Below are 27,298 nucleotides of genomic sequence, written 5' to 3' on the forward strand. Positions count from 1 at the left end.
GCTCCGGCATCATAAAAATGACTCTTCCCACAACTCTCCCAGACTGTTTGATGCCTGTCTGTCTGGCCAAAATGACCAACAGCTTCTGCTCTCTCCTGTTTCTTGATGCCCTTGTCCTGAGGAAATTAAATCTAATTTCACCTATATTTTTTTATAGATGAAATGACACACCTAAACTTGAGGTGAACTTGAATTTGAAAGTTTGCACATGTGAGTTGAGGTAGGTTTCCTAAGAATTTCTGCTATCCATACTAGACTGTCTGATTTTAAGAATTTGGATTTTAGCTTTAGGGGCAGATGAGCATTTAATCCAAATGCAACAATGCTTGTGGTTATTTCTATTTTACCCCATTAGGGCCTCGTTCATTCCTAATGTATCGCTGTTATAGGAGCAATCTACGTTTTCAATCCACACCTCTGACAGTTGTTGCTATATTTACAAAACAAATACCACCAGGAGTAACAGATGACACACTGCAGGATGTTACTGGTGGGTCCCCACATGACAAATACAGCCTACATATCCCATCATGATCCCTCGTGAATTATGTGTGGCCTGAAGATAAAATGGGAATACTAGCCTCAAATAAAAATCAAATCAGGCTGCACGATTGCGATTATTTCAATTTGTCAACTGAAATGTAGCCTTAGCATTAATTTCTGCTGCTGAAACCTCAGCATGCATCGATGTGATCTGTCATCCTCTTGTCTGCCGCCGTCTTAGTTGAGCCAGACGCAATCGATGCCCGAGTAACCAATCATATGTTGAAAGTCCGATACGGTTTAATTTTGTCCTGTTATTTTGCCCGGTTGTTGCCAACAGTCGCTGGTAGTTACAGCGGGATGGATACCGACTTGATTTTCTCCTCTCGTCGGTCTCCTGTGGTATGTTTACACGGCTGTGTGGCGTCCAGCCAGCCGCTAGCTTCAAGTATAGGACTTGGTGAGTGGAAAACAGTTGCCATGGAGATCTAGAAAGTTAGGCAGAAAAATAAAAAATCAATCAACAAAAAGTTTTACATTCTTGCGTTTTTCCACATACGTAAAAAACTCAACTCATGACATCGGAAAAAATCCACCAAGATTTTGAAACATAAAGGACTGACACTAGCTAGTAGTTAGTTAGTCCAGTGAGAGCTAACGAGCCAGCTAGCTAGTTTCCAGACTATGACAGTTACAACAGCTGCCACGAAGGAGAACTGGAGGACCAGAAACACAGAACATAACAAAAAGAGAGAGTTTTAAAGTCGACTAGTCCGAGTTGGAGCTGGACAAACATGAATTAACCTCACTATAGTTCATTAGAGGAAAACACTGTGACTACTTGGTGCAGAAGATATTGTCTTCATGCTTATGCAGCACTTAAATGCTGTCAGCCCCCATACTGTGTGTGATAGAGTAACAGTTAGCTTATATGCATTTAAAGGACCATATTAGTGTTCTTGATTAATCTATTAATCGTTTTGTCTATAAAATGTTAGAGAAAGGTGAAAATGAAACAATCTCCTTGAGCCCAATGTGACCTATTCAGTTTGCTTATTTTGTTTAACCAGCAGTCTAAAACACAAAAATATTCAGTTTATCATTAGAGATACAAGCAGCAAATCATCATATTTGAGAACCTGGAACCAGGAAGTCTTTAGCAGCTTTGCTTGAGAAAAGACAGAGAGGATTAATTAATTATTAAAATAGTTGCTGATTAATTTTCTGACAATCGATTAATCGTCTAATCGTTTCAACTCGAGCCCATACTATAAGTGTCTTATTACTGGAAAACATTTTACTATGTATGCTGTAGTGTTTAAGATTTTTTAATATATTTTCTCCACATTTAAGGCAGGTAATGGTTCCCTTTAGTGTCAAAATGGTATGAAAATCTGTGTGTACTTGCTTCTGCTCTTTGTAAGGTAATACAGTTTGAAGTGCAAATTGGTTTAAAAAAGCTCCACTGCACGAGCAGACAATTCATATTCATGTTTAGGTCTGACTTCAGCTAAAACATACTCTGGTAAGGTTCTTTTAGGGTAGGAAAGCTATTGTGAGTCAATTACATTAATCACACATGGATATGTATTGTTGTGTCCAGACATCTTGAAGCGTGGTGGTAATGCGGCAGATGCTGCGGTTGCCATAGCAGCAGCGCTGGCGGTAACAGAGCCAAGCAGCACCGGTCCGGGTGGAGACGCCTTCTGCTTGTTCTACAACGAAAACACTGGAGAGATCCGAGGAATTAACGGCAGGTGGTGACTCCTCTCTCGCTGCTGTTGTTGTCTTCATAATACAGAATGATTAGCTGAGCCTCTCTCTGTGTCCTCAGTGGTCGTTCTCCCAGAGCTCAGACCCTGGACTTCCTGGAAGGACGTGGTTACACTGCAGAGGCCCCTCCTCCACCTTTTGATGCCTTGAATGTCACAGTACCAGGGGCCCCTGCATGCTGGTGTGATACCGTACAGCTGTTTGGTAGTCACAAGGTTCGACTGTGTACGTGTATGTTTGTGTATCCATCTGTGTAGAACTGTGTATGCCGGTATGTGTTTTATGCAACACCTGGGTAGCCAAAAGCCCATCTAACATAATCATTTACATGACACAAACATCTTAAACGTAAACACTGCAAAAGGAACCATACTGACACACACCACCAACACACACAAACATACCTGGAAGTAGGGCTCTTGACTCTTGTGTGTGTTCTAAACAGTGATGCTGAAGGTGAATCGAGGAGATATAAACAAGGAGTGGACAAACTATCATTGGGCTCTGTGGATATTCCCTTTTTTTGGTCAAAACAGCAGTAACTTAGCCATCTATGGTAGGGTTTCTAGAAGTCCATGAAAATGTGGGCAAGATTTTAAAATAGGGGCCTCAAACTTAAATTACTGGGGGCCACTGAACCAGGTTAGTTCTCTCCCAGGGGGGGGCTCTTGAACACTCAGCAGAAAAAACAACTCCAGTGGATTTTTAAATATTAAGGTGTTACAGGGTCTTAAAATGTATTGTGTCTTCGTACTGCCAGTACTGTCCACTTAATCTTCTGCTGTGATAATTTTTAATTTCCTGTAGTGCTTTTCCTGTACTTCCCATTCATAATTTCATAACTGTCTTTAGCCGTGTACAATTACAAATATACATAGTATTTCCAGCTCTGTTTTTTTATTATGGTATTTTGGTCTCGATTTAAACCAAGGTGGCATTTATAAATAAAAAAGTTTAAAAATAGAAACGATTTTTAACCTTTGACAGATAAAAATGAAAACTCCACAAGCTCTGGTGTCAGTCCCTCAAAATCAGACAAAGGTTTCTTTCCTGACACATTTTGCCACCAACATTTACAAGGTACAAGGTAGATTTATTTATCATATTTACAACATAGGGTTGTGAAATGATTTAAGTTGCAGTTCCCTTAATAATTATAGAGGGAGAAATCAGCCACAAAAACTGGCATCAGCAGGTCTGAAGCCAACATATTCACCAGAATTTTTTTCAATTAGAGATATGACTCACATTTTCTTAATTTAAAGTACTCTACTACACTACTATAACAACAGCTGTGCCTACTCACATATAAATAAAGGAACGCGATAAATGCAACAAGTTCACTACTGTTTGCTTTGTGTCGTCAGAAAATGTCTAATAAATTATTAACTAAAGTAGAAGTGAGTAAGTGAGTGAATATTAAGGGAATTTTGGCAAATCAGAAAAGTGAATAACACCTCATCATAAAGTGACCCCTGAAGTATCCTCTCACAGAGATTTCACACAGAGTAATATGAGTTATGAGAGTTATTATGTCTGGAAAACCCTCACATATTTCTTCATAAAACAATGACTCACACTTTTTGCTTAGTGAAGTTTCCTGTGAAGTAATGAGTGTGTGTTTCCTCTTCCTGTTTCCCTAGTTGTCCCTGCAGGAGGTGCTGAGTGGGGCGGTGGAGCTTGCAGAGGTGGGGTTTCCCGTTGCCGAGGTAACAGCTCACCACTGGGTGAACTGGGTGGCTGCGCTGAGAGATGCTGGTAAGGAACTAGGTGGAGACCTGCTGTTTGATGGCCATGCACCCAAATGTGGACAAGTATTCAGAAACCCTACTCTGGCCAGGACCCTGAAGGTAAATCCTTGAAACTATAACACAAAAAAAACACAGGTTCATAGGTCATGTGAGGAGCACTGGGCCATATTTTTTCTGAACTCATGTTATTTAGACAAGAAGGAAACAGAACAGGGTTGAGGGGAGGGGGAGTGAAAGCATGACAAGGAAGGGCAGACAGGGAGATGATAGAAATGCAAAGGTGAAATGGTCAGAAGAAAGAGAGGGAGGGATGGCTGGAAAAAGAAGAGAGGGAGTAGGGAGAAGGAAAGAAGTAGGAATGAAGGTGGACGTGTTAAAAAGAAAGACATGTATTAGCATAGATGTGAAAAAATGAAACAACAAACTTTCTATATCCATAATAAATTTTAAAATAAAATAAATCCAACTGAATCACATTGGTTTCCACTGTACTGTGTGTGTCACAAGTCAAACTGAGGTCAGTCAGCCTGTATATACATGGCCATCAACAGAATTCTTCATAGTTTAATTCACTTGAAAATAGTTATCATCAGATCTTGGTTACAGTTTTTTCAAATGTTGACAAGATTCCATGGTGGAAAAAGTAGAAAAACATCAACAGACCACTCTTGCATCACAAATCCACTTCTCCACTACCATCTGTAATATTAAAGTGTACCCAACAGTAGTTGAATACAATGCCTCTGTTTGTACCTCTCACTGTTAGCCGCTTATACCTGTGACAAACAAACAAATAAAGATGGTTTATGTTGCAGGAGTAGTTTGAAAAGTTTCTATGGACGTTTTGACACATTTTCCCACCATAAAAAAATGTGTCACCACTGTAAACATGAATTCGCATTGACCATAGCCAACTTTGACATGGCATTAGGGATTGCAGTGTCGGTCTGTCTGTCTGTCTGTCTGTTGGTTGATCCACAACTTTGGTCCAGACTGAAATATCTATTGGATGGATTGCCATGAAATTTTGTACAGAAATTCATGGTCCACTGAAGATGAATCCCACTGATCCCCTAACCTTTCATCTGGCACCACCAGCAGGTCAAATTTTTTAATGTGTCCTGTACTTTGGTTTATGAATGGTTAATAACTGCAAAACTAATGACATTCCTATCAGCCTCAGCTGTACTTTGTGTTTTTGTGTCCTGTGAAACTGAATAGAATTTGTACTTTTCTGTGTTTTTAATAATTGCATGATTCAGCCGCAATGGATAGGAATTCAGAAATAAAAATGACTCTAAAGAAATTGTAATTGTATTTTAGGTGAGGTGGCACATTTTTTCCAAGTCTTCTACTTTCCTGTCCATTATGTGAATGTGCGACCATGATTGTGTGTGTGGACAATGTGTTATTTATAAAACCACGCTCATTCTGTAGTTTCCTGTCTGTGAGACTTCACTAGGTGGATGACCCCACTCTGTGTGTATGTGTGTGTGTTTGTCTGCTTGTGTGTCACCATTAAAACAGGCCCTGATTGATGCTCCTCCTGTATTACTACATCAAACACTCACTCTCTAGTAATGCAAAAACTGCAGGAACACTGCCAAGTACGCCCATATGTCCCCCCCCCCACACACACCCACACCCACACACACACCCACACACACACTCATGTTCCTGAGACAGTAGAAACATTAGCAGTGACCTCAGCCTCATTGATGAATGGTTTCCATGGCATCATAATGGTCATTCCTCAGCGATGACGGTGTGTGTTACTTCCTTGTGATGAAAAATCACACGTTCACACGCATTGACTGGACTATTGGACACAATAGTAGACACGCCACCTGCATATCTTTCAGATTAGACTTTGCATTACATCATGCAAAACATCAGATTTTCTGTGTTTCTGTGTTTGTACTGTGGTTTTGAAACATGCAGATGGATAAACTCTCTAATAGGTCGATTGATTGAACAGTAGATTGATTGATGGACTGATGTATCAACAGGATCTCGGTGAACATGGCAAACCAGGTTTCTACCAGGGCAGAGTGGCCCAAGCCATTGTTGATATCATCAACCAAAATGGAGGAGTCATGACCCTGGATGATCTCAGCAGCCATGACAGTGAGGTCATCACCCCTATAAGCACAGAATACAAGGTGAGGTCAGCAACCATAGACGCTAATTGTATCACGCTAAGTGCTTGCTCATGGTGGGATTTGTTGGGTCTCTGTAAATAATAGAGATAATTTCTATTATGAGTTGGCGCTATATAAATAAAATTTAATTGAATCTGTATTTTGATAATGTGGTCAGCAGATTGAATGACTCCATTGTGTGTTCAGGGTGTGCGTCTGTGGGAACCTCCTCCTAACAGTCAGGGATTGGTTGCCCTGCTGCTACTCAACATCCTGGAGAACTTCCCTCTCAAAGGTATTCACTGGCATGCTGATGCAACGTACCAGCAGAGATGCATTAGGGCCACATACTAGAGAATCTAGAAAAAAATGACAATGAGCCAGCATGCACAATACCAGGACCCTGAAACTGAAGCAGCTAAATGGAATTCCGCCATCATTGATTTTATTATTTTCACCTGTGCTTTTCCTACTGTGACAAGTCAAATTGTCTTCTGTGAAGAAAGGCCTATTCAGTCACAAAAACTCTCATTATTGTCACTATTATGGCAAATATAGTTGACTTTGGTGTGATGGCTCCATTCGAAGCAGCTTTCATCAATTAGAGCTTAGCATATAAAAAATATGTTTAAAAAATTAAACAGATTTCCGTAATAGCACTGTAATAGCCTGGCGACCTGTCCACGGTGTACCCTGCCTCTGCATGGATAGTTGGATGGTTCTTGTAGTTTGTCTCTTGAACTGTTGAAGGAATAACTCCCAAAATGTCAAATATCTTTAGTTACAGCAAGTCAAAAAAATCACAATGACATCTTGATTTCGGAAATGACACTAGATATGTTCATTGAATAACATGAAATGTATGCAATCACGCAATCACATTTTTTTTATATTTATTTATCTATCATCTGTACTTGTCGGAAGTTGGTGTCATCCTTTTCTCTACTCCTTCAAAGCGACAAATCAAAAAGTCACACAAAAAAACTAATGTTTGTGGATCATAGAATTTGATTTGCACTCATCTGTTGCAGCTCTGAAAATTCAAACATTGTTCTGTGTGTGTATGTTCGTGTGTGTGTGTAGCTCTAGGCCATAACAGCTGTGACTATGTCCATGTATTGGTGGAGGCTGTGCGCTTGGCACTAACAGATGCTCTGCGTTACCTGGGCGACCCAGTCCATGTGACCATCCCTCTGGAAACCTTTCTGGACAAGAGCTACAGCCACCAGCAAGCGCAGCGCATCAGCATGGACAGGTGTGTCTGTTAGTACCAGTGTGTACCAGTCGTGCTCTGTTGACTTTAGATAAGGCTGTAGACTTTTACCCCCGACCCCACCCACCCACTCCCTTCGTGCCATGATCCCTCCTTCACTGCTCCGTCTGCTGTGTGTGTGTGTGTGTGTGTGTGTGTGTGTGTGTTGGCAACAATGTGTATATACTGGTCAGTACTGTAGACTTTGAACTTTAGGTCTTTATCAGATGTAAGACAAATAGACAGACCACTATAAAACATAAAAAACATGATGCTGTTGTTTTATATTGTAATAACTTTAATTACTGAGGGTGTGTTACTGCATTAGGCAGTACATACAAATACATATACAAATCCTACACCTTCAGTTCATTCAGAACCACCTAACTCAACCTTAACGATTCAACCAACCCTAAATTAAATGTGATTTGGAACCTCATTAACACAAATAGTAAGAAAATTGTTGTCTTGTAAAAACTGGGAGAAATCAGGTGATAGCAGGTATTTACAGATCATGTTTACATGTACTGTGTAATAACTTGGTTACTTTAAAACCTGTGTCTACATGCAGCCTGTCACCAATCAGATTTCTCAGCCAACACCCTGCGATATTTTTGAACCAAGGCTGGCATATGGTTTATTAATAATAATAATAATTATTAAACTTTATAGAGCACTTATCAAAACAAAGTACAAAGTGCTTCGCAACAAGAGAAATAAAATACCACAATAACATACTGATTATTAGTGATAGATGACGCTGCAGGCTGAAGAGTTTTTTTGTTCTGGGTGGAACATTAGGACTGACAGCAGATGAAACTAACCAGTTAGCTAAACTTCAAGCATGCCTTAAGGACATAAAGAAATGGATGACCTGTAGTTTTCTCATGTTAAACTCAGATAAAACTGAAGTTATTGTACTTGACCCCAAACACCTCCGAGACACATTATCACTGGGAATCAGGTCCCAGTTTGGGTTTGGGAGGCAGACACCATCTCCACATTTAAGAGTAGGCTTAAGACTTTCCTCTTTGATAAAGCTTATAGTTAGGGCAGGTGAGCCCTGAACCATCCCTTAGTAATGCTGCTATAGGCCTAGACTGCCGGGAGACTTCCCATGATGCACCTCTTTCATCTCTCCTTCCCTCCCTCTCCCTCTGTATGCATTTTTATCCCATTACTGCATGTTACTAACTCGACATCTTTTCTCTCCCGTAGTTCTGTGCTTTCTCGTCGCTCTCCTCTCTCCTTCTGTCGCTTTCAGCAGGTATTTCTGCCTCCGGAGCTGCAGAGACCGGATCTGTGGTTGTGGGCCACTTGCTGCCCCCGTGTTCCGGCTCGACAACTGCTACTACAGTTGTTGTTAATTGCTCTGTTACTAATACTGACATTTTTTTTCCTATAGCTGTCATTCCTATTATTATTAATCTATTAATATTAACACTACAATTACATTTCTACTATTTTAAAAATTCTAGGTGGTATTTGCATTGTGCCCCCCCCTCCCAAAACCTCTTTCTCTCTCTCTCTCTCTCTCTACAAACTGCTCTCTTTCTCTCTCAAAACCACGGCGGATGGCCCACCAATCCCACCGTCGCCAAATGTTTGCTCATGGTGGGATTTGTTGGGTCTCTGTAAATAATGTTGTAAAGAGTACAGTCTAGGCCTGCTCTATAGGAAAAGTGCAATGAGATAACTTCTGTTATGAATTGGCGCAATATAAATAAATAAAATTGAAAAATTTGTCTTATGTAACTCCAGTCAAGAAAGCAAATAAGCGTATATTTCCAAAAATGTCGAACTGTTCCTTTAAGATACTCAGTAATGAGTTTTTTCCATGACAAACATAATGAAAATGTGCCAAGAAAAGTGCTTTGAGACATGGAAAACCCTGTATGTATTTTGTCTTGTCTATTATTTCTGCTTCAGACTGAAGTTTTGGATCATATTTACTTTTGGCATATTCTCACACAAGTTTTTTATCCTCAGTCTAGTTGGCCTCCTTTTTCTCTGATATCTGAGATATTTTTAATAACCACAAAGTAAAACCAACAATAATGGTTTATGTATGTTTTTAATTGTTGTTTGTTTGTGTGTACCTGTAGGGCCATGGAAGAAGTGGAGCCTGGCCTGACGACAGGAAGTGACACAGTCTATTTCTGTGTGATTGACAGTCAGGGCAATGCCTGCTCATTTGTCAATAGCACTTATATGGGCTTTGGAAGTGGGCTGGTCCCCAAGGATTGTGGATTCTCACTACAGGTTTGAGGGGTCAAAAAGAGGGAATGAGTGTGTGTTTGTGTGCATGTGAGGTAGTGATGGGTATGTAAAACTGACTTTAGCCACTGCAGAGTAGGTGTCAACATCAGTGGATTTGATGAATAAGAGTTAAAGCCAAGTGTGACATTGAAGTACAGTAGTTGTTTACTAGATGAGCAGCTTAAGTATGGGAATATGTGATGACAAATTGTGCAATCTATATTGGGTGAAACCAAGACAAAAAAGAACATGTAAAACACTAGGCATGAAGAGGTTGCAAATTTTCATATTTTATGATGCTGTTTTGCATGGTTACATTACCTTACAAGAGCAGGAACGAATAGTGTGCTTGTGCTTTGTGTGTGTCTATGTAAATATGTGTGTGGTGCTAACCTGGAAACATTTTTGAAAATCATGAACCAGACCTATGAAGATATATTGCTGTAGTGACATTTTTATTTGCAATGAACTTTATTTCCATAGAACTTATCGACTGTGAAAGTAGAATTACCAGACTACATTCAAGAAACACACTAAAACAAAAACAACAGAAGTAAATGAGGAGATTGAAAAGGTTGTTTTCTGGTGGGTATCATTATATGTTATATCTCTTTTTCCCTCTCACAGAATCGTGGTGCCAGCTTTTCTCTGCGCCGTAACCACGTTAACTGTGTTGCTGGGGGAAAGCGGCCATATCACACCATAATACCTGCACTTCTCACCGACTCTGCAACCAAATCACAAAAACCACGACTCCTCGCTGCACTAGGGGTGATGGGGGCTTTTATGCAACCACAAGGACACGTCCAGGTACGCTGTAATCAAGAATAGACTGAGGTGGAGCATGAAGTCCATAAAATTTACTTAAAGTATTACATAAAGTATGTAAGATATGTCCCTAACACTGGTTTTATTTATTTTTCTATCTTTTGTTTTTGAACATTAACTTTTGATTTGTCCATTTGTAAATATATTTCTATTGGTTATTTTATAGTCAGACTGGATCAGGCATTGGAGAAATCGGAAACTGGAAACACTCATTTTTGTGTATATCAGGTTAGGGGGACTAAATTACATTGGTTTTTAGTCCAGCCTTATGAGTGTAATGTGTTAATGAGTTGATAACTGATGTTGCTGTTGTGTTTAGGTGTTGTTGAACATGTTGGAGTTTGGGATGAATCCTCAACAAGCTCTGGACGCACCAAGAGTCTATGTACAGTATGACCACAAAAGTATGCCCCGCTCCCCCAAAACACACACACACACACACACACACACACACACAGATTCTGTATAGTCACATACAGAAAGGACAGTGGTCAGGTGAACTGTTAGATGACATTATAAATTGTAACTTAATTTGTATACGAAATGAGAATTATGGGAGTTTGTGAAAGAAGACAGTGTATGTGTCAACCTTTTGTCCTTTGTTCATGTAAAGCACTTTTTAAATGAAAATCATGTTCTGATTAAACATTCTGTGTGACTAGCTGATCAGTGGTTTGTTAATCTGGAGGAGGGGGTTGACCAGGAGGTAGCCGAGGAGCTGAGAAGACGGGGCCACAAAGTCAACTGGCCAATAACAGGTACCTATTTTTATTTATACAATAACTGTTTGCAGTGACTGCATGGTATTTTTTTACAGGATAAGTGTGTCATGGTTCCAGAAAGTAGACCATTCGTCTTTCATTTATTCATAAAACACAAATGAAAAACTAACAAAAACGGGGGGAAAAGACCCTTGCAAGCAGTGGTGCTGAAATGTCACTGAAACTGTCATTTTTGAAAGAGTTTGCTCAGGCACCTTCAAGTCAAGGTTTTGTTTCTGTGGTTTGTTTCTTTGATGACATATTTTATAATAAATATAACCGCCACCTTAACGTGGTGGAGGGGTTTGAGTACCCGAATGACCCTGGGAGCTATGTTGCCTGGGGCTGTATGCCCCTGGTAGGGTCACCCATGGCAAACAGGTCCAGGGTGACGGGTCAGACCAAGAGCGGTTCAGAAGACCCTTATGGATTATTTAAAATCAAGGCCAGTTACGTCGCCCGGATTGGCGCTACCGGGCCCCACCCTGGAGCCAGGCCTGGGGTGGGTGCCCGACGGCGGCGCCTGGTGGCCGGGCCTTTCCCCACGGGGCCCGGCCGGGCACAGCCCGAAGGAGCGGCGTGGGGCCGTCCTCCCGTGGACCCACCACCCGCAGGAGGATCCGTAAGGGGCGGTGCAGAGAGATCTGGGCGGCAGTCGAAGGCAGGGGCTTCGCGACCAGATCTCCGGACACAGAAACTGGCTCTAGGGACATGGAATGTCACTTCGCTGGGGGAAGGGAGCCTGAGCTTGTGCGGGAGGTTGAACGTTACCGGCTAGATATAGTCGGCCTCGCCTCCACGCACAGCCTGGGCTCTGGAACCCGTCTCCTCGAGAGGGGCTGGACGCTCCATTTCTCTGGCGTTGCCGGGCGGGGAGAGGCGGCGGGCTGGTGTGGGCCTGCTCATAGCCCCACAGCTCAGCCGTCACGTGTTGGAGTTTACCCCAGTGAACGAGAGGGTCGCGTCCCTCCGCCTCCGGGTGGGGACAGGTCTCTCACTGTTGTGGCGGCCTACGGGCCGAACAGCAGTGCAGAGTACCAGGCCTTCTTGGAGTCCCTGGGAGGGGTACTAGACAGTGCACCACCCGGGACTCCGTTGTTCTACTGGGGACTTCAACGCCCACGTGGGCAACGACAGTGACACCTGGAGAGGGGTAATCGGAAGGAACGGCCCCTGATCTGAACCCGAGCGGTGTTCAGTTGTTGGACTTCTGTGCTAGTTACAGTTTGTCCATAACTAACACCATGTTCAAGCACAAGGGTGTCCATCAGTGCACGTGGCACCAGGACACCTTAGGCGGGAGGTCGATGATCGACTTTGTTGTCGTATCATCTGACCTCCGGCCGCGTGTCTTGGACACTCGGGTGAAGAGAGGCGCGAGCTGTCAACCGATCACCACCTGGTGGTGAGTTGGATCCGCTGGCGGGGAGGAAGCCGGACAGACTTGGCAGGCCCAAGCGTATCGTGAGGGTCTGCTGGGAGCGTCTGGCGGAGCCCTCTGTCAGCAGGGTCTACAACTCACACCTCCGGGAGAGCTTCTCCCAGATCCCGGGAGGTTGGGGACATTGAGTCCGAGTGGACCATGTTTTCCACCTCCATTGTCGATCGCGGCGGCTCGTAGCTGTGGTCGCAAGGTTTCTGGTGCCTGTCGCGCGGCAATCCCGAACACGGTGGTGGGCGCGGAAGTAAGGGATGCCGTCAGGCTGAAGAAGGAGTCCTATCGGGCCTTGTTGGCTCGTGGGACTCCCGAGGCAGCTGACAGGTACCGGCAGTCTAAGCGTGCTGCAGCCCGTGCGGTCACAGAGGCAAAAACTCAGGACTGGGAGAGGTTCGGAGAGGCCATGGAGGAGGACTATCGGTCGGCCTCAAAGAAATTCTGGCAAACCGTCCGGCGGCTCAGGAGGGAGAAGCAGTTCTTCACCAACACCTTGTATGCGGTGCGGGTGGAGAGCTGTTGACCTCGACTGGGGATGTTGTCGGACGGTGGAAGGAATACTTTGAGGATCTCCTCAATCCCGCTGTCACGTCTTCCGAAGAGGAAGCGGAGGCTGGGGACCGAGGCGGACTCATCCATCACCCTGGCCGAAGTCACTGAGGTTGTTGGCAAGCTCCTTGGTGGCAAGGCTTCGGGGTGGATGAGATCCGTCCTGAGTATCTTAAGTCTCTGGATGTTGTGGGACTGTCTTGGCTGACACGTCTCTGCAACATCGCGTGGCGGTCTGGGACAGTGCCTCTGGACTGGCAGACCGGGGTGGTGGTCCCTCTGTATAAGAAGGGGGACCGGAGGGTGTGTTCCAATCACAGAGGATCACACTTCTCAGCCTCCCCGGTAAGGTCTATTCCAGGGTACTGGAGAGGAGAATTCGTCCGATAGTCGAACCTCGGATTCAGGAGGAGCAGAGTGGTTTTCGTCCCGGTCGTGGAACACTGGACCAGCTCTATACTCTCCATCGGGTGCTCGAGGGTTCATGGGAGTTTGCCCAACCAGTCCACATGTGCTTTGTGGATCTGGAGAAGGCATTCGACCGTGTGCCCCGGGGCGCTTTGTGGGGAGTGCTCTGGGAGTATGGGGTCCGGGGCCCTTTGCTAAGGGCAGGAGCTGTGTTCGCATTGCCGGCAGTAAGTCAGACCTGTTCTCGGTGCATGTTGGACTCCGCCAGGGCTGCCCTTTGTCACCGGTTCTGTTCATAATTTATATGGACAGAATTTCTAGGCGCAGTCAGGGGCCGGAGGGTGTCCGGTTTGGGAACCACAGGATCTCATCTCTGCTGTTTGCAGATGATGTCGTTCTGATGGCTTCTTCAAACCAGGACCTGCAGCATGCACTGGGACGGTTTGCAGCCGAGTGTGAAGCAGCTGGGATGAGAATCAGCTCTTCCAAATCTGAGGCCATGGTTCTTGACCGGAAAAAGGTGGTTTGCTCTCTTCGCGTGGGTAGGGAGTCCTTGCCCCAAGTGGAGGAGTTTAAGTATCTCGGGGTCTTGTTCACGAGTGAGGGACGGATGGAGCGTGAGATTGACAGGCGGATCGGTGCAGCGTCTGCAGTGATGCGGGCGCTGTATCGGACCGTTGTGGTAAAGAAGGAGCTGAGTCGAAAGACAAAGCTCTCGATTTACGGGTCAATCTACGCTCCTGCCCTCACCTATGGTCATGAGCTTTGGGTAGTGACCGAAAGGACAAGATCGCGGATACAAGCGGCCGAAATGGGCTTCCTCCGCCCGAGTGGCTGGGCGCTCCCTTAGAGATAGGGTGAGGAGCTCAGTCACACGGGGAGCTCGAGTAGAGCCGCTGCTCCTCCACGTCGAGAGGAGCCAGCTGAGGTGACTAGGGCATCTGATCCGGATGCCTCCTGGACGCCTCCTCGGGAGGTGTTCTGGGCATGTCCCACCGGGAGGCGGCCCCGGGGAAGACCCAGGACACGCTGGAGGGACTATGTCTCTCGGCTGGCCTGGGAACGCCTCGGGATCCCCCCGGAGGAGCTGGAGGAAGTGTCTGGGGCGAAGGAAGTCTGGGAGTCCCTGCTTAGACTGCTGCCCCCGCGACCCGGCCCCGGATAAGCGGAAGAAGATGGATGGATGGATGGATGGATGGATGGATGCTACATGTAGCATGGTTGATGCTGAGCTGAAAGAGATGGGTCTCTCATGGGACTGGACCCAAGCTGTTGCCCAAGTCAGACTCCAGTGACAGAAGAAGATTGTTACGGCCTTATGTCCCACCCGGGACGAAGATGATTAACATAACCTAACATATAGCCTACTCGAAAGTTAATGTGTTACATTAATGGTTATATTGATGTAGAAACAAATGAGACCATGGCTGAAAAAACTGGTAGTCTAACATCAGTGGTATGAGTCTGTAATTCCCATAAACAATGTTGCTTCCTGTTGAAAACAGGATGTTTTCATTAGTTCCTCTTCCCTACCCTGCCATCATTCTAGGTGCATTAGCTTGCTTTCTGGCTTTTCTCTGCCTTAATCTATTTATGTTTTACTACCTTTTATTTTCAAACTAACAAGTGAAGCCATTGTGAGCTTTTATAGAAATGTCTGGCCTGTGTGTGGACTAAAGGCTTATGGTCTCACATGGGATTTACATCATTCATTAATTAAACAAATCACATTTAAGGAACCAAACATACTAACTGCTTAAAAAACAGTGTATCTATCCACCTTTATCTCCTCAGATATACAGGTTATAACTATTGTATGGCACTAACTGGACATTTTCTGTCACCATCCAACCAGGAGCCTTTATCTCACGATTTTAGCATGCTAATGAGACATGGGATATTTTGGTTTACAGTGCATAATAATGAAAGATAGATAAAAGATGGGTTCAGTGCATTTTTTTTCATTTGTCTTTTCATTCAAACACACAGGCCACAAGAGGTCTCAGTTTGGACGGGGACAGATCATCACAGTGGGGGATTGGTGGAACCCATCTGTCAATCAAGCTGATCATCCATTCAGGGTGCTATGGGCAGGATCAGACCCCCGATCGGATGGATGTGCTCAGGGATACTAGACGTACGTGACCTCCTCTCATCTTCAATGTTGATGTTATATGCAGATAAATTGATCACAAAAGGCAAATTCCTACATATGGAATGTAGAGCAGAAGTAATATAAATATTTGGCTGTGACATAATTCACAGACTTGACAACAACTCAGGTTTATAACACAGTCATAGCGTAACACGTTGCACCTTCGTTAAGTGTCCTCTTTCATCATGTTCTTATATCACATATAGCAGTAACAGCCGAACAATGCATCAGTTTAAAAATGCAAAACAGAAAATATCTCAATAAAACAGTATGAATTGAAACTGTACACCATCTTTCATAGTTTGTGATGAAATCATTGGCACTACAGGCCTTATGTCCCTCCACATCCTCTTGATTTCAAGCTACATTTATAAGCTAGTGCACTATTTAGTTTGCTCTTAAATGTAGAACAACAAATAGGAAACAAATCTTCGTGTAACATTACATTACATACCAAAGATGGCCTTCCTCAACTGTCTTTTGGTTGCGATAATTATCTGTTTCAATCTCTTTAATTAGTTGCTGCTGATCTGAACAATATCATTACATATATACAATATGTAATCCTGCTTCCTCAGTAAATGATAGTTGCGTCTTTACTCTGGGCAACTTTTTTCTAAACAAATTGAGTTTAGATTACGTAATAATGTGATGTAAATCAAGTCAATCATTGTTATAAATCCATTCAAATTCCGTTTGCATCATTTTCCTACACTTTAAAGTGAAGTATATTTGTTTCTATTTTGTTGGAAATGAACTGATTTAACATTCTGTATTTCAAATGATCTATGAAATATGCTGGATCTGTTCATGATTTTGTAAATCAAATAAATGTAATTTATTTTCAAGTGATGCTTAGTTCTCAAGGTTCTCTGTTCATGCACTCATAATCCTCTACAGATTCCTCTGTACCTGCTGCTGATTTGGGCTCAAAATGTCTTCTTCATCACATAAAGAAAAGTACAATATTTTAACAGGAGTAGTTACTGTTGGGAGTCCTTTCGGACGTATAATTCAGTTTTTTAGATTCAGCACCTGGACAAGATGTGATAAGATATGCATGAGCATTGGTTTTTGAACCTCTACTCTAATTCATAGATGTTGCTGAATTGTTTATAGCTCTAAGCATTGGTGTTAATGTACTATAATAGTTCGAGATAATGTGGTGTTTTTAGAAATTGTGTTTTTACTTTGTCAACAGCAGGGCCTAAAGTTGATCAGTCATATGATCAGTTGGTCTGTGTGAATATGTGAATATTCAGGGTCACCAAACGATAATTCCTAAACATTTTATGTTGCACTTCTGTAATGCACAGTAGTAGTACAACACTTTGTACAAAACATATGAACGACTAGTGGTCGGATTTTATTACAATTTGCTTTGTGTATTCACAGTCCCCAAAGGGTGAGTCTAATGGGCACATTGCCATTACATTTACTGAGCACATTCATGTAGCCCAGAGGATAAACCATTTCTATTACAGACACTCCATGAGCTAAGGTCTGGCACCTCCAAACCAAAATGTCAGCTGTTCACAAAAGATATCCCACAGTATATTATGCAGATTACCATGAAATTAGCAGAGTGCATTCCAGCTCCCCAAGTGTTTTTGATTTTGATGACTACATGGCCTTTTCCACTGGCAAAACTCCTAGGACATAATCATGATGTGGTATATGCATATGATGCATCTATTGCATTGCATGTTTTCAAGCAGGCTGGATGAAGTGGATGTTTTGCCGATGTGTATGAGCCTTATCTTTTAGTGAATTTTTAGCTTGCGGGAAACGCCCTGCTGCCCCTCAACATACCACACAGACAGGATAAACACAGAGACAGACAGGATAAATTATATTACAATATATGCGGTGGCTTGGGTTTTGTGAAAAAGGATGTTGAAAATATGAGTGAGTGGTAAACAGCTTGTAAACCACTTGCACCCTGGAGCAGGAGAGCTCAAACATGATTCTACTTCAACAATGAAACAAAGTCCAACATCATGTTTCAAGAGATTTGTGTTGATCTCCTTACATCTCCAAACCCCACCTGGTACCAACCGTTTACTCCTAAAAAGAGCCATGTGTTCTGTCACCCAAACACACTGTTTTACATAATCTACTTTAATTAACACTGGTTGAAACAGCTTGTTAGAGCAGGTCGTTAGTGTCCAGTTCCAGTTTACAGCTCAATTTTTCTGGATGTGGTGCATTCCAGCTGGATTATACAGTGGCTCACAAAATACCGGGCCCCTGAAACACACATATGTATACATACAGAGTCAACACAGCACTATTAGGAGTCATGTTGTGCCCTATCGCCCTACATAGACCTCCTTAGCTGTTGTATCATTCTGACCTAGAAAGAGGCAGCCTTGCCTATAGGCACTATGATGAAATCTATGAAACATTTTGAATCAGATTGGTCCTTGTGAATCTGATCTACAGTGTTGCTGTTTTCATCTATAATGCATTAAAATTATATTTAGGGGTTTGAAAAAAACCTTACATCTTTGGGGTGTATATCATTTAATATGAGATAGTTGTACTTACTTGAATATTTCCATTTTTTCTACTTTACACTTCACTACAATTCAGAGGGAACTATTGTATTTTTTACTCGACTACATTTTTTGGCCTTGGGACTGTTGGTTGGACAAAACAAGCAAATCAGCTGGGGCTCTGGGGAATTGTGATAGACTTTAAAAAATATATTTTCTGACATCTTATAGACAAAATGATCAATAATGGATAATGGTAAGTAATTGCTAGTTGCAGCCCTAGTACAGATATAGTATTTACACATAATAGTGTACACATACTGTACAAATGTGTACATGTGGAAAAGGGGATTAGGAATAAACACACTGATTATGTATTTAAACATGTCAACCTTTTGTAGTGACTCAGTCATTCTGAGGGAAATTAATTCTTTATAGTGCTGTGTGAGGCCCTGCTGTCTAAGAGGCTGTGGGAAACACATACACACACACACACACACACACACACACACACACACACACACACACACACACTTTTTCATATTTCTGGTTGAGCTCTGTGCAGCCATTGGTCAGCCCCCTGTGAGTGTGAGTGTACAAACTCAAAACTCCCTCTGTAAGAAAGGAGAATATGTTCAACACTTACACACTAACACACACATAGAGCAGGCTCTCCTCACTTGTTTTTGTTTCCTGGCTCCCCAGCTGCTCTGACCCTTCCCTCCCCTCTTTCCCTCTGTCTCTGCTCTCCTCAGCCCATTCCAGTCCTCTTCTCTCCTCCCTGCGGTTGTGAGTGTGTTTTTGGGTGAGCGATGTGTTGTTCGGTGGGTTTCGCCAAGTCTCTGGGTCTGGCCCTGCTGCCTCTGGCCCTCTGCTGTATCCTGGCTAACCTGCTGCTGCTGTTTCCTATGGGAGAAATTACCTACATCCAGCAGGACCGCCTGGCCAGATATATCTGGTACTTTGGTGGACTTGGAGGAGGGGGACTGCTGGTGAGTAAAAAACTGCTTATGTTCTAATTAAATGATGAAGCCCTCAGGTTAGTTATGTGTTATATTTCTAGGGTTATACTGTAGGTTTTGCTAAGATCAAAATATTCTGATCCCAATTTTTTCAGCTTTAGTCAGATCATCAGATTTCTGGAGGTGGCGGCAACTAGTGGCATATTCTGAAGAAAAGTCAACCACACACTAGGTCCCATTATTTTATTTTATCATCAATGTTTCGACCACACTTGGCCCAAAAAAGTGTGGTTATCCTCTCTTCAAAATCTCAACTTTAGTATCATCTGCTAAAGTTCCTTTAACTTTTTTTTTCCCAACTCAAAAAAGATCTAAATTTTATACATAATAGCTATTGTTCCACATGGTGCACATCCTTCCATCCATTTGCTTAAATGGGAACAGATCGCAGTTGCCACAGGGTGAACTTTGTGCACAGACCAGGCGTTTTACAGAGATTAATTTTTTATATTTACTCAAAGTTTAGAAGCTGTATTTGTGGCAGGTTTTGGCCAATTATTTCTAAATGTTTTGAGTGTTGAAAATTCATAAAAATATGAGAATAAGCTGTGACTTCCGGCTAAAGAGTCACGTGTCCATTTAATGGAACTATAACTTCCATATGTATTTCATCATGTCATACAATATACTGTTTGAATAATAATTTGCCTTATTCTATAATAAGTAATAAACCTTTGACTTTGATTATGAAAAAAATCATCATGCGCCGTAATGACTGAAGAGAAGAAATTTTTGGTATCAGGGCAATGTGGCAGCTTCTTTCCAAATAAATAATCTGATTGGATTATTTTGCCTGGCACAGGAGGCTAAAACAATGGTTTAGCTTAGTTCACTGGTAACACGTAGTGGGAACTCATCACTATTAGTTGCAGCAGAGGTAGAAATTCACTGAAACTAAAAGTAATGAGATTTCCTTTTCATCTGGAACCAAAGCAAGTAACATGTTTTGACTGCTGTATGTAAAAAAACAAACTATTCTCATTTAAACCAAAATGAATGTGATTCTTTGACAGCATTTGAGCCATGTGACACTAAAACTCTCCACTGGGAGTACTTTAAAGAAGCCACATTCACTGAATACAAGTATCACCTCCCTTCCTCCCTTATTCAATGGTAATAGAGACAGACACTGGTACATGTAGATACAGTGTGTGCTATTATGTAATTCAAACTCATTTATGCTTTTAACTTGCTTTTCTCGTCCATTTCATTTATTCAGTTATCTGTACGCAAGATAAGCTTTTGACTCAAAAAAACATGATTTGAGACCAAAGGATAATTAAATGTCACTTGTTTCCCCTTCAACACCATTCAGTCTGAGTGTGTTTGCAGTTGTTCATTGAGAACAATGGAGTGTTGTGTGAATTCAGTTAATCCGTCAGCTCTACATGCTGCTGATCTGATGGGTTTATGCTCCGACTAAGCAGAAAAGACCTGTTCTTTTAGTTTGGTTTTAAGGAGGAACAGAGGAGAGATTGTATTTTCCCAGACAAGATTAACCTTGTTGACCAGCAGAGCACTTGTATTGGTACATAAAGCTTCACCCTCTAAAATATAAAAAGTTGTCAAAACAAGCTAAAAGTGCAACAGGTTTTGAACGTTTTAATGCCATGGTGTCTCATTGTTAGAAAAGAAATGGGAGACCAAGCATTTCAAAACCAGAAGAGGATGCAGAACGAGAGCCTGTGCCTTAAAATATTGCTTTAACATACAGGAAATGATTCTTCCTGCAGATGTTTCACAATAAAAGTGAAGGGATTATGCCCCTTGAACTGCTGGAAAATTCTTAATGTGAACTATGGAGGGGAAATCAGGGGAATTTAGAAATAAAGGCCTCTAGTAAGAGCCTATCTCAAATATTTGCCTGGATCTTACTTCAGTTGGGTAAATAAAGGTCTTACTTATTATTTTAGGAATACACAGTAGTTAATCTGTGTTTGGGTTAGTCTGTATATGTTCTTGTTACATCTGGTATTAGGAGAAATAGACTTTCTGCAAGCACAGGGAGCTGGACTGTGTTAATTCTGGAGATTTTCATACATTAATTTATCCTTATCTGTGATTACTTTTGCCTTGCTGTCCTTATTTTTTCCTGTCTTTCTGGAAATGACAGAACACTAAAGAGCAAACTGAATCCCTCTGAGATAAATCTATCTTTAGTTCCCACCCTCCCTCTCCCTTGCTCTTCCTTTCTCACTGTACAGTTTTCTCTGCATTGTCAGTCTCTCTCTCTGCTTCTGCTAAAAGATAGCGCTTGAGGAGGACATCCAGGATGTGTATGTAACGATGCCTATGATCCTTGTGTGTGTGTGTGTGTGTGTGTCTTGGGAACTTTCCTTCCTCTGTTAGGATGTGATTAAAGGTCCTTGACCGCTGAAAGAGAGACAACAACACAGGAAAGAGGAGGAAAGGAAAAAGGGAGGGAGGGATAGTAAAAGAATAGAATGCTGAAAACAAACAGATTTAGGAATGACATTATCCCTCTCTTCCTCCTGTTGTTCTCTTGCAGCGAGGCCCTCCACGCAACTACACTGTACCTAATCTGTTGCTATACAGTACAGACTTCACTGTTTATGTGGCCAATGCTCCTGTTTTACCACTTATATTGTCAGGATTTAGAACAGATGAACATGATTTATGATGGGTATTTCTAACACTATCAATATGTCATGTCCAGACTTATATTTCAACAACTATCAGATGGATTGTCATTAAATTTGGTATAGACATTTATGGTCCCAAGAGGATGAATCCTAATGACTTTGGTAATCCCCAGACTTTTTATGTTGAACCAACAACAGGTCAAAATTTTCACATATGCTACACTTCACTTCGGGATACCTTTTCTGTTTTAATGCTAACATTGCCATGCTAACAGTCTAAAGCTGTGTCCAAAATGACTCCTTGTTTTATTGCATAGTGCACTATATTTACCCTCCGCTGTGTTATTTGACATGCTACATTCTTTGTTAGCACGTGCTAGCATTCCGTAGAGTAGGCCTACGTACAGCTGATGCTGACATGGTAGCCTACTTCTTAGATTGCTGAGAGTTGAGCCAAATCGGACAATGTGAAGCTGAACTTTACTGAGTCTAAAATGGCCCCCATACAGATAATAAACCCCATGTGATTTAGATAACAACATGGCCTTTACACTGGCAACATCCAGGCCAAACCTTACATTTTGTGCTCCACCAGTGGTAAATATCTAATAGTAAAGTTGTTTTTTCTGTTTTAATCTATCCAGCATTTGATTCTAGTGTGTAATGAGCATGTGTAATGAGCATTACAGCCTCATGTTGCTAGTGTCACTTGTTTACTTCCTATGTGATGGGTCTTTTTGGTAATATCCATATGAATAATACTGCTTTTAACAGGGATGGTGATTGACAGATGGGACATAAAAATGCATCCAGGCTCAAGGGTCCAAGGAAAGAGGGTGTATATGTGTGTATGTGCTGTATAAATAAATTTGACTTGAAATGACTTGACCTGTAGGGCTATAGTGATATGGGTGGTGATACAGGTACAGATGGTGGTATTAAGTGGGCAATTACTGTGGAAGCATTGATATGAAATGCTCCCAGTAACTGCCAGCAAAGAGAAGCAGGATCAATAATATTTCCTTGTAGTAAAAAATGATTAATGCATTGTCGCTTAGCATCTATATTAACTATTGTCATTTTCTTATCATAAATGTTTCAAAGTGTATTGTTTCTTTAAAAGACTAATGAAAAAAAAAAAAAAAAAAAGTAAATGAAATAACGCTGTTCTTTTCTATGCTTCTAGATGCTGCTTCCAGCTGTTATCTTCATCACTCTGGGGAAATGTAGCTGCTGCTGGAATGAGAGCTTAATGGTAAGGGAATTACCAGACTATCAATAGTACTAAAAATCTACAGGAGGTATGCTATGTTAAGCTAAGTCTGCACCAAACACTGATGTTACAGTCTGGCTAAGATCCAGGAGTAATAACATTGATGCAAAGCTAATGGTATCGTAGAGAAGTCCCATACTGTGTTTATGCTGGATTAGTGCAATGCTATCTGACAAGTGTCATTGGGTAATAAACAATTCCTTGTATTTATGAAAATATTCCCAAACAGTTTATCTCTAGCTATTCAGCCAATACTTTATTTTATGTTCAAATATTTCTGTTTGCTACACACAGACCATTATTCATTTACAGTTTTTCAGTTTCAGTTGCTGGTTTCCTTTTTCTGAAATCAAATTCAACTCTTCATAGTGTTCCCATTTTACTGCTATTTTCTTCCCACTTGGAGAATAATACTGTACAGTTGTCATTAAGCCAGCTAACACTGTGTCCTTATGAGGTTGAATGCTAATGCTAATCCAGTTATGACAATTCAACAAGGGTCTCATTGTTAGTTAACACCCAACAAAGCAAGCTTGGCTCACACCACTCAAGCCACATGCACAGCTGCAGTTGTGTGTGTGTGTGTGTGTGTGTGTGTGTGTCTGTAGCAGCTGCCTCTGTAACGTAGGCCTATCTGTGAAATGGATATATGAAACAGCTTATATTTATACAGAGTGACAGTCATACACACATTCACAAAGGCATCCAAACACGTGCATGTTCTTTTTTAAAAATCACTTTGTGTGTCTGTTGATCTCCAGATGTGCGGGTCAGTGTTGGCAGCTGTGGTTGGCCTGGTGGGGTCTGGCTATTGTTTCGTCATATCAGGGCTCGCCTTGGTGCAGGGTCCCCAGTGTTTCACCTCTTTTGGATGGACGTACCCCTTTGCAGACCAGGGAGGAAGGTAGGAAGATAGTGCACTGTGTGGGGTGGCATGGGGGTATAGAAACAAATGAGAATGTGTGCATACAGTATGTTAGTCTATTTTCATTGTCAAAAAATTATGATTTTTTAATCAATTTATTAAGCATTTAGTTGATAACATGTCATGAAATAGTGAAAAATATCTGTCACAATTTCCCAGAGCCCCATGTGACATCTTGAAATTGCTTGTTTTGTCCAACCAACAGTCCAAAAACCAAAGTGATTAAATTTGAAATTATATAAAACAGAGAAAAGGAGGAAAGCATATTAATCTGCACATGACCATAACAACAACACTTCACTGCTTCATGCTGTGTTACCATTTAACTTGCACTGGTGAAACAGATCTAACCATGGGTTACTACAAACCTTGTGTCTGTGGTAAATGGCCATGGTCGAAAACAGTGGACTTTGCCTCCTCCTTGTCTGTTATTTTTGTACATCAGGACACCTTGTCATGTATTATTGCTTACATATGTCATCAGTGTGTACTTAGAGACAACTCTCACCCTTAGTATTTCAGCATAGAATGTAGTGCAACACTCAGCAGCTGCATTTCTACCAACCTTTTTGCATTGGCTACACTCTGTCTGTGATTGAGTCTCTACTGATCTCTCTCTCTCTCTCTCTCTCTCTCTCTCTCTCTCTCTGTTCCAGGTATCTCTTACAACCAGAGACTTGGTCACGTTGTCTTCAGCCGCTTCATATCGTAGAGTGGAACATGACTCTGCTGTGTGTGTTACTGGGCCTGGCTGTGCTGGAGTTCATCATCTGTCTCTTACAGCTGGGAAATGGTTTAGTCATCGCTGTCTGCCGGCCCTGTTTCTATAAGCAGGAGTATAGTCTTAATGCTTAGATAAACACACATGTGTATGTAGACTCACCTTCAGAAGTGCACGTGCACACATAGAAATTCACACATTCAACATGTATGCACACATACAGGATATTAATGGACACATGCATACGCGGAAGTCTGCACACACAGCCTCATTGCCCAGCACCGTGTGTATGTGAGTACAAAACAACCTTTCTACTTAGACACACATACACCTGCAACATCATGGACACCTGACAGCCATGTCAGTGCAACCACTATATTTTCAAGCTTTTAATTTGCACTGTTAAAGTGGAAAAATTCACTAAGCAGCCATTGATGAAGATTGATGACATTTTAACACATTAGTCGATAATAATGTAGATGTGTGGGTGTGTGTCCTGAATGAAATTTACTAAGTACCTGGTGAAAGGATGCTGAGCAGACACACATGTACAAATAATAAAGACAAAGTAGAGCATCCTTGATAATAATCATAATAATATTAGGTATACAGAACAGTAGGTTTCACTGAGGTAATTGTGCAGTTGTCACACAACAGTTTGTGAAACATAGAAAACAGAAACTTTCAGGTGCCTTATTTGTTTTTTTAAAGAAGATGACGAACTGTGTTTTTACACTTGAGTGACAACTGTTCACTCACTTCATGAAATCTGTATTTTTAATGTCAAGGTCGCTCACTTTCTTTATCATCATTATTTACTGTATACTTTGTATACCTTCATAAACCCAACAATTACACCATTTTTATTGCATAACTAGATAATACTACAATTCAAATCAATGTCATTATACTAGTATACTTGAGATGGCAGCCACATATTGTTTGATAATGTTGGAAATGACATAAGCTCTTATATCATTGTTAATTGTGTCCTTGCAAGAAGTGATGCACATTTCCATTATTTTAGTTTTTCATCAGCATCTGACTGATATAATTACCGTGATGCACCAGTAAGTGTCCTTTCTGTCCAATTTTATTCTTGTTGTTCCATCATTTCTACACTGTGTTGGATCACTTAAGGATTACGAGCAGTGTTTTGTGTGTGTTTGTACATTTGTTTTCATTTTCAGAGCATTTTGTTGTAAATTGTTTTCTTTGCGTCTTTCGGATGCTAGATCATCTGACATTTTATATATATTTTAGTGACATATTTTTATAATGTATGTTTGTTTGTGCTGCCTTGAATAAAAAAAACTATTTCCATTTATCCAAGTATCCAGTGAGTCATTTAGTTGAAGCTGAATGTACAGCTGATCTTCTTCCATCCAAAAACATTTTCATATTCATTGTCAGAACATTCAGCAATTACACTTAGTGTCTTCAGCCAAGACACTTCACCCTGAAATCCCCAAAGATGTCAGTGGTAAACAGTACATTATATGCAGCACAAATACAGTAGATGTGTATGTGTGTGTGTGCATGCTTGACTCCCCTCCTGCACCTCCTCCAAACTGTTCCAGTAAATGAAATGTTTCCATCAACTTATCTGATATCCTCTTTAGTTCAAACTTATTACTTTACTCTTACAGAGGAGGAGGGTCTCCAGTATTAGCTTATGTGACCAAATGTTGGATTGTGTGTGTGTGTGTGTGTGTGTGTGTGTATGCATGCAGCCTGCCTGGTGTGTTGTAATCAGTTACTGGACTAAGGTTTCTGTCCTGGAGTTTCCAGAGTTGCCTGTTATTGATCCATATCAGGACCCAAACTGAGTAAATGTGGCCTCCGACCCTGGGAGCCGAGCCCATTACAAGTCATTTTTAAATCTAATCTAAATCTATCAAGGAGAGAATGTTGTGGGGAGAATATGTCCTCTTCTATCCATGGTACATTCTGCATTATGAACCTTAAAAACAATAATAAACCAGTCTTGAAAGTAGAATTAATTGCAATCAACTTTAGAGGTAGATGGAAGTAATTCAAATGAGATATTAAAGTAATTAAACTACCCAGCTTGGTCAGACTGATTTAGTGGATTAGGTCAACACAGTGAAATATGTAAAATACACAAATTTAAGCAACTATATCAGTAGCAGCAGTGCACTGGACTCAGAGTGTCTTTTTCAACGTTTTGCTGTTAACATTGGACAGCAGTATTGACTGGATCAAAAGTCAGAGTGTTTTCATCATTGGCTAAACATGACTACACTAGATGTTTGGCACAGAAAATAAACGAGTGTGGTACAGATCTGTTTTTCTATATTCCTGCTTAAAGGAGATAAACTACATGAAGTCTGCTGTAAATGTAACTTAAATCTGATCTCTTCATGTTTGGACAATCAAATGTGGGGGACAAAAACATTTTCTGTTCTTGTGTAAGTCTAACCTTTTGATCAAACAGGGT

At 41.5% G+C, this 27,298-nt stretch overlaps 2 protein-coding genes across 4 annotated transcripts; both read left to right on the forward strand.

Moving 5' to 3' along the window:
* Nucleotides 1-762: 762 nt before the first annotated feature.
* LOC122878329 (glutathione hydrolase-like YwrD proenzyme) lies at nucleotides 763-16,647 on the forward strand. 2 transcript variants are annotated; one of them, XR_006378451.1, is made up of 12 exons: nucleotides 763-943; nucleotides 2,087-2,240; nucleotides 2,318-2,471; nucleotides 3,900-4,106; nucleotides 6,017-6,169; nucleotides 6,356-6,443; nucleotides 7,232-7,403; nucleotides 9,506-9,662; nucleotides 10,287-10,469; nucleotides 10,654-10,715; nucleotides 10,807-10,891; nucleotides 11,150-11,213. XR_006378451.1 is itself a non-coding variant. In XM_044201025.1 (12 exons), the coding sequence occupies exons 1-12, from the start codon at nucleotides 763-765 to the stop codon at nucleotides 15,773-15,775; spliced, it is 1,776 nt and encodes a 591-aa protein (XP_044056960.1). In that variant the 3' UTR covers nucleotides 15,776-16,647. The 2 variants fall into 2 exon arrangements, 1 of the variants encoding a protein (XP_044056960.1); XM_044201025.1 differs by lacking the exon at nucleotides 10,654-10,715 and adding an exon at nucleotides 15,630-16,647 and having other exon boundaries at nucleotides 11,150-11,245.
* tm4sf18 (transmembrane 4 L six family member 18) lies at nucleotides 15,639-26,164 on the forward strand. Of its 2 annotated transcripts, XM_044201030.1 has the most exons (5): nucleotides 15,639-15,777; nucleotides 19,049-19,285; nucleotides 23,105-23,173; nucleotides 23,953-24,095; nucleotides 24,773-26,164. In XM_044201030.1, exons 2-5 carry the CDS (start codon nucleotides 19,106-19,108, stop codon nucleotides 24,969-24,971), a joined length of 591 nt encoding a protein of 196 aa, XP_044056965.1. In that variant the 5' UTR covers nucleotides 15,639-15,777; nucleotides 19,049-19,105; the 3' UTR covers nucleotides 24,972-26,164. The 2 variants fall into 2 exon arrangements, with proteins under 2 accessions (XP_044056965.1, XP_044056964.1); XM_044201029.1 differs by lacking the exon at nucleotides 15,639-15,777 and having other exon boundaries at nucleotides 18,801-19,285.
* The last annotated feature ends 1,134 nt before the right edge of the window (nucleotides 26,165-27,298 follow it).

This window comes from Siniperca chuatsi, linkage group LG6, assembly GCF_020085105.1.
Source record: "Siniperca chuatsi isolate FFG_IHB_CAS linkage group LG6, ASM2008510v1, whole genome shotgun sequence".
Lineage (NCBI taxonomy): Eukaryota > Metazoa > Chordata > Actinopteri > Centrarchiformes > Sinipercidae > Siniperca > Siniperca chuatsi.